Raw genomic sequence first — 12185 nt, 5'->3', positions numbered from 1 at the left:
AAAAAAATCACTCAAAATTGCTTAAGAATCACTCAGCCCACCACAAAGGATAGCACAGTTTGAATAAATGTTTAATTCATATCTAATAATGAAATAAAAATGAATTTAACACGTTACCTTGAAAAATGTCAAGATGACTTGATGGTGCTGAAGGCTTTGAGGTTGCTCTGTTGTTAATGCAGGGGGTGAGAGTCGTCATCATCATCTTCACAGTCAGATGCAGTTGTGGTTTTAGGGTTAGGGTGAAAAATAGTAAATCCAGAAGTGGATGGCTGTGGTTCATTGTCTTCTGACTGTTTCTTGGGATTGGCTTAAAAAAGACATCCAGTTTTTGCTGCTTTGCCCATTTCCTTATTTCATGAAGAAGCTGTTCATGTGGTGCCAAATAAGATCTTATTCCATGAACTGCTACCCTGCTACATTCTGCATTGTAATTGTTGTCCTTTAAGAGCTGCAACTGCTTCTCAATTTCCCTCAGGATAGAAGACAAAACAGAAATGGAAACCGCTCATGGTGCTTCATCTTCATCTTCAGCTTCCTGTTCCCCCTCAGTGACAAATTGTTGTATATCAACTGTAGAGAGGTCTTCACAGTGGGACTCAAGCAGGTCTTCAATATCCTCACTCTCCACTTCTTCAACTCCAACTTGCTTTGCAAGATCAACACAATGTTCTTTGATACTTGGAAGCTCCTCTGACGGATCAAAGCTTTTAAAATCTTGTAAGAAATCTGGGAAAAGCTTCCACTAAACTGCATGCAAGCAGCCCTTACTGACATCACCTCAGGCCTTCACAATAATGTCAATTGCATTCTTGATGTTAAAGCTCTTCTAAACTTGAAGAACACTGCCCTTGTCCCCCTCAGTGGCTGCAATCAGCTTCTTAAATGTGCGCCTTAAATAATAAGCTTTAAAAGCTGCTAGTGCACCCTGGTCTATGGGTGGAAGGAGAGAGGTTTTGTTCGAGGGTAGATATAGCACTTTGGTGTTTTCAGAAAGCTCATTAATAGTGGGAGGATGGCTTGGCACACTATCCAGGATGATGAGAATCTTTGAAATCCAATTTTTTTTTTTCCCCTGCCATACTTTCTAAAAATGTTTTCCAAAACATCAGCAATAAGGTCAGAAAAAATAGCCCCATCATCCAACATCTTTTGCTAGACCTAAAGTAGACGCCCAGACTAGACTTAATGTAACCGTTCAAGGCTCACAGATTGGCAGAACGACACACCACCACAAGCTTAAACTTTAAGTCTCCACTGGCATCGACACTCAGCAGCACAGTTATATGATCCCAGGCCGCCTCAAAGCCTGGAGCATGTGCTTCATTCATAGAAATGTCAGTTCTTGATGGCATTCGCTTCCAGTATAAGCCTGTCTTATCCAAATTGAAAATTTGATCTAAGTTGTAGCCTACTTTGTCAATTTTTTTATGACAGGAGGAAATGCCATCGCATGCTCCTTGTCCATACTGGCAGCTTCATCACGTAACTTTACGTTTTGAAAAGCATAGTGGTTCTTGAAACCCACAAACCAGCCACTGCTCGCACTAAAGGCAGATGCATCTAGAGGATTTTCAGCTTCTTTTGTTAGATCTTCATAGATTAATAAGGCTTTCTCTTTTATGGTGAGAAGGGTGTCCTAGATTGCTTTTTCATTTGATCTTCTCTCCACACACTTAGAACCTGCTCCACTTCATCAAGTTCTTTTGCCCATGACCCCTCAGACTTGCTAGCACACAGACTTGTTCCATCAGTACAGCTTACTTTCATCTTTTCTACATTGTTTCTAATGGTGCATAAGGTAGATTCCTTTGGTAGCATCTGTGCAGACAAAAATCAGAGTTAACGTTTCGGGTCTGGTGACCCTTCCTCAGAACAGGGAAGGGTCATCAGACCCAAAATGTTAACTGATAATTTCTTCACAGATGCTGCCAGACCTGCGGAGCTTTTCCAGCAACTTCTGTTTTTGTTCCTGATTTGCAGCATCCACAGTTCTTTTGGTTTTCTCCTTGTTCCTACTATGTGAACGATTTCACATGTTCTCTCATTATGCTCAAAATGCTTCTTAACAACTAGCTTCTCTTCCAGTGTTATAACCTTTCTTTTACATTCACCATGTGCAATTTTATCATCAGGATGCTTCTTGCTAACATTCTTGTCACTTTTTTTGTCCTCACATTTTTGTGGGTAACATGGCAGGACTTGCAGAAAAACCCAAAAATCACAGAGTACTGTACCTCTCACAGAAAGCACTTCATGTCAAAGTTTCTGAAATGATCACGTGATGCCGGCACATATTCCTCTGCGCAGAATCATGTTATTGCCAACACAAGTTCACATTTGAGAAATCATGTCCCCATTTGTCAGTCACGTTATAGCCAATTCAAGTTGCCAGAACATGCATTGTAGCAGATCTGACTGTAATACTAACCCTGAGGACTGTGACTGTTTTAGCAACCAGCAACCAATCAAAGAGTTCATATAAAAGGGGAATGCAAGATTAAGCTAGCTGGGAATATTAAAAAAAAACTTTTAAAATGAGTTAGAGGCAAAGAAGGAAAAATTATCCTGAGAAAATGGCAGACACTTTTTGAATAAATATTTTGTGTTTGACTTGACAGTAGAAGACACAAATTACATACCATTTAACAGAGGGGAACCAAGGGGTCAATAGAGTGAGATGCTGAATGTAATTAAGATTAGCAGAGAAATATTCCGTAGAAATTTAAGGGAAGGGTGGTTGTAGTACAGTAATTGTGTCCCTACCTCTAGATCAGGAAACCTAGACTCAAGTCACACCTGCTCCGGAGGTGTGCTGACATCTCTGATTAGGTTGATCAGAAGATGGGTGGCATGGTGGCTCAGTTGTTAGCACTAAAGTCTCACAGCACTAGAGGCTGGGTTTGATTCCACCCTCAGGTGACTGTGAGTAGTTTGTACATTCTCCTCATGAATGCATGGGTTTCTTCCAGGTGCTCTGGTTTCTTCCCACTGTCCAAAAATATGAAGATTAGGTGGATTGGTCATGCTAAATTGTCCATAGTGTCCAAGAATATGCATGCTAGGTGAATTAGCCTTAGGAAATGTACAGCTGTAGGGACTGTGTAGGGGGATATGCCTGGTTGGGATGCTGTTTGGAGGGCTGGTGTGGACTCAATTGGCTGAATGGCCTGCTTCCATACCATAGGGATTCTGTAATAAAAGAAAACTTAAAGGACTACAAGCCAAGAAGGTCTTAAGGCCTAGGATTCCAAAACAGGTAGCTATGGATGTGTTGGTTATAATTTTCTAAAATTACCTCCATCCTGGAACAGTCCCATCCGTTTCAAATTTAATAAATGTAACAGGGCTGTTTAAGTGGGGAGAAAGCAAAGTAGCCAGTTGGCCTGAAAATGCTGAAATCTATTATTAAGGAAGTCTTAAAAATTCCCATTAAAAAGCACAGAGTCAACATAGGAAAATGAAAGTCATAACATTTTATAAATTTTTTAAAAATTGTAAATTTTTTTGAGGATGTAACTCAGCTGTAGTCGGCATTCAATGAGGTACACACACAAAATATTGGGAAGCAAAATAAGGTCTTATGGAATTGGAATAAAATATATTAGCATAAATAAAAGACAGGCTAATAAACATGAACTAGAGAGGAGGGATGAAGAGCAATTTCAAGCTGACAGGCTGTATTTAATGGAATGCTGTAAGGCTAAGTGCTGGAGCTTCAGCTGTTTGCCAACTGTATCAGTGATGAAAACAAAGAGACTACAAGACATCTAAACGTTGATGCTCAGAGACGGTTCGATAAAATCGTACAAGGAGCACACAGTTAGCATGCAGATACAGCAAGCAGTTAGAAAGACAGAATCTATATCGGTCTTTGCAAGGGACTGAATTACAAAAATAAAGAAGTCTTACAGTTATTCCTGGCTTTGGTGTGACCACTTTGTGCAGTTTTGGTCTATGTATTTAAGGAAGGATACATCTTGCCCCAATGGTGTACAATAAAGGTTTACTTGGTTGGTTCCTGTGATGAGACACTGTATAAACTGGGTTTCTACTGAAACATTTAGGGGAATACGAGGTGATCTAATTGATACATTTAAGATTTTGAAGGAGCTTGATAGGATAGATACATCGAAATGGCTGAAGAATCTGGAACCAGTGGTCTCAGTATTAGGATAAGGGTTGATCATTTACAATTAAAATTAGAAAAGTCTTCCTTTGGAGCATCGTCCTTAGAATTAGCTGCCTCAAGGTTATGATGCCCAATCATCGAGAATATTTAAGGCTGATGTAGATGGAATATTTGGCCTCTCAATGATTGCAAGAAAATGGAGAGCAGGCAGGAAATTGGGCTGAAAAGAGTCAGCCATAATATTATTGAATGGTGGTGCAGGCTTGTGGACTCATATAATTTACTCCTGATCTCACTTCTTTTATTCTAATTTTATTTTCATGGATATGGGCTTTGCTGCCGAGGCCAGCATTGATTGTACATCTCTAGTTGCCTTTGAGAAGGTAGTACTAAGCTGCCACAAGTTCTTGAACTGTAGCAGTCCATTTTGTGTAATTTCACCCACAATGAAGAGTTCCAGTATTTTTGACGCAGCAACATTGACGTTCAAAATGAAGACAGTAAGTGGCTTGAAGAAGAACTTGCAGCTAGTGGCGTTCTCATGTATTTTCTGCCCTCATCCTTCTAAATGGTAGTGGTTATGGGCTTAGAATATGCTGTGTGAGGAGCCTTGGTGAAATAGTTTGAATAGGTTTAAAGAATAATATTTGGAAATGTTTTAATTGCCCATTTAATTAATGGCAATGTGTGTTTGTGTCTTTGCAGAGAGAAGTCTTGAAGTCTGATCTTGTTATGTGTGCAGTAATTACCCTTCTAACTTTTGCAATCAGTGCAACTACTGTTTTCCTTTCATTAAAGGTACTGTGCTTCTATTGATCATTGTTTGCTCACGTTAGCATTTCAGCTTTATTGACAAGTGTCTTACAACTTAAAATTTTTATAAGTAGAAGCTTTTGTTGAATTCTGTTGAAGTCAGCACTTGAACAAGTGTTTTTACACAACATGGACATATCTAAGCCATTTTGGTTCAAAGTACCTGGGGTGAAAATAATACTTGCGAATTTGAAGGCCCTGCAAAATGGCATAGAATGAAGGAAAATTCTTAAACTGACTTTGACATTTTATAACATTTATCAAAGGACTTGCGTATTCAATAGCATAACTTTGAGACTTGCTCATACAAGATTAAGCAGTTAAATATTAAACAAAATGTCCCTGAACATTTAACTTGAGAATTGACAGCAGGCATTGAATGAAATATTTTAAAAAACCCATTTGAGCTGAATGATTAGACTGCTGAGAACCCGGTGCCGTTTTCCCAGCTTCCCAAAGTTAAAATGTGACCGGTTCTATTGACAAAGTGTCACCTCAAGTGTCTTAAATTAACAAACTACTCTTAATCCATTTCTTACAGACGAGAGTTATGGCACAAAGCTTGATGTGACTAGCTAAGTTGTTCTTATGAACTGTCAGATGTTGAAAGCTGAATGTTGGTAGAAGCTACTTCTTGAGAATGAATGAAGAAAGTGGATTTGTAGAGTAGAGGAATTTTCACTTGGCATCTATCCTAAGAGTGCTTCATACTGCCTTCTGTGATGCAGCTAGCTCTTGTATCCTTATTATCAACTAGGATTTATTTTTTAAAAATCTAACATTCTAATGAATATAAAAGATTGAACAAGCCAGATAGACAGAAACATTTCTTATAATTGGAGTGCACAGAAAATTACAGTTAGGCTAGTGATGCCAGGAACATTTCTTCATGCAAAGAACAGTGGAAATTTGGAACCCTTCTACGTTCCTAAGAAAAGGCAATGAACTTGAACTATTTGTGATCAGAGATAATGGGAACTGCAGATGCTGGAGAATCCAAGATAACAAAGTGTGGGGCTGGATGAACACAGCAGGTCAAGCAGCATCTTAGGAGCACAAAAGCTGACGTTTCGGGCCTAGAGACCCTATTCTGATGAAGAGTCTAGGCCTGAAATGTCAGCTTTTGTGCTCCTAAGATGCTGCTTGGCCTGCTGTGTTCATCCAGCCCCACACTTTGTGAACTTGAACTATTAACTGTATTTCTCTCTCTATAGACATTGCCATCCCTGCTCAGTTTCTGCAGCACTTCCTGTTTTTATTTCAGTTCTCCAGCAACCATAGTGTTTTGCTTCTAATTGAGAGACACTTTTTTCATTCATTCAGCAGTTGGGCCAGCAGTTACTGTTCACTTCCAATTGCCCTTGAGAAGGTGATAGTGAGTTTTCTTCTTGAACTGTTGCAATCCATTTGATGTAGGTACAGTGATTAAAGATTATGGAGACAAGACGGGTAAATTTTTATTAAAATAAAAATGTTTGGACATGTTATGACTCACCTCCTTAACAGCTGGGATTTAAACATTGACCCTCTGGCCCGAGGTAGGGACACAGCCACTGAGCTACATGATCCCTGAATGGATGGATGGGAAAGGTTACAGGCTGGCCTGATCTAATTGAATGGTGGAATATGCTTGAATGGCTTCTTCCTGTTCTTGTGTTCTGAAAGACAGTAAATCAACATTACTATTAATAGCAGACATGTTTTACATCTGTTAACTCTTAATGGCTGATGGGAATAATTTGTGTTTGATGACTTTTATCAAAAGCTGATTCTCCCTTTTGGCTGGAAGCAGAATTGTTTGACCATTTATTGTATGAGAAAAGGAAGACTTTTATTTGAGTCTCAAACATATTAACTATTTCTTAATTTCGAATTTCTTAATTAACCTCTAATGTTAATTTTGGTTTAGTTTTCATTTTTTTGGAGTGACCTTTAGTTTGTTCAGAAACACTAACCATTTTCTGAGAACTGATCACCAGTAACCCGGTCATCAGACTATGCTTTGGAGTTGTTGCACAAATGACTTGCCCTCCAATTTCTGCTTTCCGCCTATCGTGAAATTTTAGATTTTGGTTGTTGCTTTGAGCTTAGAACTTAAACTTTGAAAGGGAATAACTAGAAAGGGCACAAGCTCCTCTCCTTGCTGCTGTGTCTTGTGACCCAGTGATATTGCAACAGCATTCATGCTGCCAACTCTATTTGGACATGATGTCATACGGTACAGAAATAGACCCTTCACTCCTCCACGTCTGCGATGACTAGACATGCCAATCTGAACTGGTCCTGTTTGCCAGCATTTGGCCCATATCCCTCCAATACCCATCCAGATGCCTTTTAAATGTCGTAATTGTAGCTGCCTCCATCACTTCCTCTGGCAAATTGTTCTACACACGCACCACCCTCTGCATGGAAATGTTATCCCTCAGGTCCTTTATAAACTTTACCTTCTCATCTTAAAGCTATACTCTCTAGTTTTGGACTGCCCCTGAGGAAAATGAACTTTGGTTATTCACCCTATCCGTACCCTTCATGATTTTGATCACCTCTACAAGGTTTCAGCTTCCGACACTCCAGGGAGAAAAACCCCAGCCTATTCAGCCTCTCGTTATAACATAACCCTCCAGTCTGGGCAACATACTTGTAAATCTTCTCTGCACACTGTCAAGTTTAGCAACATCTTTCCTATAGCAACCAGACATATTCCAGGAGGTTTTAATATATCAACTTTCTAACCCTGCAGTCCTCCTGTTAATCAAACAAAACATTTGTCTTGGGTGCTCCACATCCAAGGACCTATCATTGGTCAACCAACATGTCCATCTTGTGGTGCTTCACCCCCACACTCCTGCCATTGGTCACTTGACACATCCATCTTTTGGTGCTCAACACCCCCACCCCCATCCCCCACCTCCAACTCAGTCTCCCACTATACTTGTGCCATTGATTATCCAGTGTATAAATCCTCAACTGTTGCCTTTAAATAAAAAAACTGAAATGCAAACAGGTTGCCATTTATCCAACTGAATGAGTCATGACTGTCAATCAATTCATCATTTGTGTTCGAAGATGAAAAGCCAGGCATTTTGTTTCAAACTATTAATCTTTCATGTTGGGTTGCTGTCAGAAATATCAGAAGCTTACCCTTTTCCCTGAGCTTCCAGGAAAAATAAAATTTGATTAGCCATAATTGTAGCTATTGTGACAACATTTCAGCCAGTTTCATTCATTTTAGAAGAAGACATCTTACAAATAAGACGTACTTTGCACCTACATTTATGTTTAAACACCTACCACTTTTCTAAAACAAGCAAATAAAGCACGAGCAAAAAAAATGTTTGTAATCTGCTTTTCATCTTATCATTTTACCAACAAACACACAGAAATTTCACATTTATGTCAAATACAACCATGCATATTGAAATTATATTCCCAATGACATTGACTATGTATTAATTAGTCAGAAATCCAATTAGCAACAACTGCATGTCAGTTATACTCATTAATTAGTGGCTATTGTATTGGACAATGCAGTGCAATGGAACAACAATAGCTTACATTTATATGACATCTTTAATGTAGTTAAATGTCCATAGAGACATCACAAGTGCATTAATGAATTATTTTGACACCAAGCCACATAATGAGGTAATGGGATAGCTGACCAAATATTCAGTTAAAGTTTTTGCGTTCAAATGAATCCTTAAATGTGGGTAGAAGAGCAATGAGGTAAAGATATTTAGAAAAATAATTCCAGAGTTTAGGACTTATCAAACAGAAAACACCACTACCAGTGGACCATGAAGGGATTTGAGCAAGAAACTCACAGCACAGAATAAAGCCATGTGACACAATGTGCCTGTGGTTGCTGTTTCAGTCATTTTATATAAATTGCTAACAGAAGCAGACCAAAAACTGACCTTTGTGGGAAACCATTGCTAGTCACACCCAACTTGGAAAATAGCCATCACCACAAAGCACTCCAGTTTCTGTTACTAAGTCCACTTTGCATTGTAGTGGCACTTTCCTCTTAAGCCTGCCTTTTATCTGTATCCCTGTAATTTCCTCATTACAAATGTCATTCAAATTCCGATTTAAAATTATTTTTGGATTTACCGCATAAACCAGTTTTCATCCTTCCATTCTAGACCCTTACCCTATCCAGATAACATCTTCCCACTGTGGAAGAACCTGGCTCTTAACATTTTCTAATCAACCTGTTTGGAGACGTTATTATACATCTCTGATTCATAGATAAAGACACTACTATGCACCACAAGAGCTCAAAGAACTCAGCTCTTTTTTCCTATATCCAGAAATGTTCTTACACACGAATGAATATTCTTTCCCATCACCAAATCACGTGATAATTTTTCCATCTATAAGAACCCAGTTATTTTATTAACCAACCTGCTTGCAGATGTTATGGCACACCTCTGGAGGTGATGGGACTGGAACCTGAGCCTCCTAGCTCAGAGGTCAGGTCACTACCACTGCACCACAAGAACTCTAGAAATCTACAATCAACCTGTTCAGAGATGTCATGACACACCTGTAGAACAGTATGCCTTGAACCCGCATCTCCTAGCCCACAGGTAAGGAATGCTATCACTGTAGTACAAAAGCCCTAGAACCCAGCTTATGATACAAAGTCCAATGAACATCATATGCTCTCAAACAACTCTGGTTCCATTTTAGTTTACCCTTCTAACACTGACAGATTTCTTGTAAGATTAAAAAGTTGTATTTATACAAGGGTGTTCGGATACAAAAAAAGATAATTTCATATTTCTGATTGTTAAATAGCAAGACACCCCTCTTCAATAATTTTTCTTTGGTATTATTCCTTTCAGTGAAACAATCCAACAGTTGATGACTAATATTTAACCACTTAAATTTAGAAATTTCTTTCCTCTCTAGCATCTGCTTTAAACTGGTGATATCCATCCTAAGCCTTTTCTCAGGTAACACTTCTTGTGGAATGTATGTTATTTCACAGACTGATTACTGATGTAACATTCTATTAATACTGTCATTTCAGTACCTTTCGTATAAAGCATTCCCTCCTAGACTTGACATGTAGAATGCTATGTCACAGCATCAGCAAGAGTCAAAGCTTGATGGTTAATGTGCTCTTTACAACCTTTAAATTTCTTTGCCTCTAAACAAAGTTCTAACTTTTCCCTTTTATTGACTAAAGGTATTGCAAATCCTCTTGCATTGGAAAATCCATCAACGAGATTTGCATGCAAGGCAACACTAAAAATGATTACTATCATATTATTGGGATCACCCAAAACTGATAACTTCAGCTTACACTGCTCTGTTTTCAATTTTTTAAAAGTTCTATTCACTCTCAAATTGTCCTTCATCTTTGTATTTTTCATGGCTGGGCTAAGTTACAGCATATTAAAGCTTTAATCTGAATAAAATGTGGGAGTCAATGGTGTAATAGTATTACCGTCGGACGGTGAATCCAGAGACCCAGATCATGTTCTGGGGAACCAGGTTTAAATCCTACCAAGGCAGATGGTGGAATTTGAATTCAGTAAAATATCTGGAATTTTGAGTCTAATGATGACCACTAATCCATTGTTGATTGTCAGAAAAACCCGTCTGGTTCACTGATATTCTTCAGGGAAGGAAACTGCCATCCTCACCTGGTCTGGACTACAAATTGCTATGGGTCTGTAGTCGTGTGGTTGACTCTGAACTGCCCTCTGGGCAATTAGGGATGGGCAATAAATGCTGTCTAGCCACGATGCCCTCATCCTGTGAACGAATCAAGGATCTGAATAAAAACCAAAAGAACTGTGGATGCTGTAAATCAGGAACCAGAACAGAAGTTTCTGGAAAAGCACAGCAATTTCTGAGGAAGGGTCACCAGACCAGAAACATTAATTCTGATTTTTTTTTCTTCACAGATGCTGCCAGATCTGCTTAGCTTTTCCAGTAACTTATGTTTTTTTTGTTAAACTTACAGCTGGTCTGGTCACTGTGTCTAACCAGTTGAGCCTTCCCAACAAGACTCTTCAGCTGTTCCATTTTTCTGTCCAGATATGTTGCAATAAAAATGACAATTTTCAAGAAAGTCTCTTGGTTTAGAATTACATCGTTATTAATTATTTAATTATTAATTTCCAAACCCACATATTTGAAAGTTCCAGAAGTTTGACTGACAATTCTGAATATTCCTTTCGAATGCAATTGATGATATGTTTTGTTCAAAGTCATTGGTGCTCCCTTCACAAATAAATCATCAACATGCATCATGAAGTTGGCCAAATGTTTTCCGTTATACTACCAATAGGACATTCCCATCAGTTGTAAGCATTCCAGGATTATCTTACTGAAAACCATCACACCTGAGAAGTGTCATTTAACCTATAATGGCATTAAGATAATTTCCAGAATTTCCCTTCAATTCCTGGTGCTACTTTTGAGAACTGTAAGAATACTTCCTCAGGCAATACTCCCTGAAGGAATGGCATTTTGATGTTTGTAAAGCAATATTCCAAGAAAAGATTGTTAAAATAGCCAAAAAGATTTTCAATATTACCTGCTCAGCCATAGGAGATTCTACCTTATTTGCACTTATGCCCAAACATTCCTTAAAGCCTCCAGCTACCAAATTAGTCTTGGTCTCATACGTCCTGTCTGGTAGGACCTTTTCCATTCAGATCTGCCTGCAGGACAAAGCTGATTAACCTGTATCATGAGATATCAAGTTGTAGAGCTGGATGAACACAGCAGGCCAAGCAGCATCAGAGGAGCAGGAAGGCTTCCTACTCCTCTGATGCTGCCCGGTCTGCTGTGTTCATCCAGCTGTACACCTTATTATCTCAGATTCTCCAGCACCTACAGTTCCTACTATCTCTAACCTCTATCATGCACTTCTGAATATATTCAGAATTCTTTCCAGTTTTGTAATTCTTGGTTTGACTTCTTTCACCACCCTATCCTTCATTCTGTTAGTCACAACCACAAACACTTCCTGAACATGGAGACTTCTACATTCATCCATTGTTCGAAAAGTCTCTCCATTATTCATGCTACCTGGTCATTTTTCTCCTGTTGAAGTATCTCTGGACGACTCCTATCAGGATGTCCGCTAGAAATTGCCCCATTTTCCTTCTAAATGTTTGGGCTGAATCAGTATTGAAACAGCATTTTCTGATTCTCTATGCTCACATCCTCTTCTGCCAATCCAAGACCCTAACTTCTTCTCCCTCATCTTAGATGT

At 38.9% G+C, this 12185-nt stretch overlaps 1 protein-coding gene across 1 annotated transcript in view; it reads left to right on the top strand.

The window, feature by feature from the left end:
- Positions 1-12185, top strand: part of LOC125452477 (pecanex-like protein 1) — a 244466-nt gene that overhangs the window by 114995 nt on the left and 117286 nt on the right. Inside the window, exon 18 of the mRNA XM_048530940.2 lies at positions 4838-4930. Within this exon, the coding sequence (XP_048386897.1) occupies positions 4838-4930 (93 nt within the window). The remainder of the gene's footprint in view (positions 1-4837; positions 4931-12185) is intronic.

The sequence above is a fragment of the Stegostoma tigrinum genome, chromosome 4 (genome assembly GCF_030684315.1).
Source record: "Stegostoma tigrinum isolate sSteTig4 chromosome 4, sSteTig4.hap1, whole genome shotgun sequence".
Lineage (NCBI taxonomy): Eukaryota > Metazoa > Chordata > Chondrichthyes > Orectolobiformes > Stegostomatidae > Stegostoma > Stegostoma tigrinum.
Note: the sequence above shows the minus strand (reverse complement) of the source record. Positions and strands in the feature narration are given on the sequence as shown.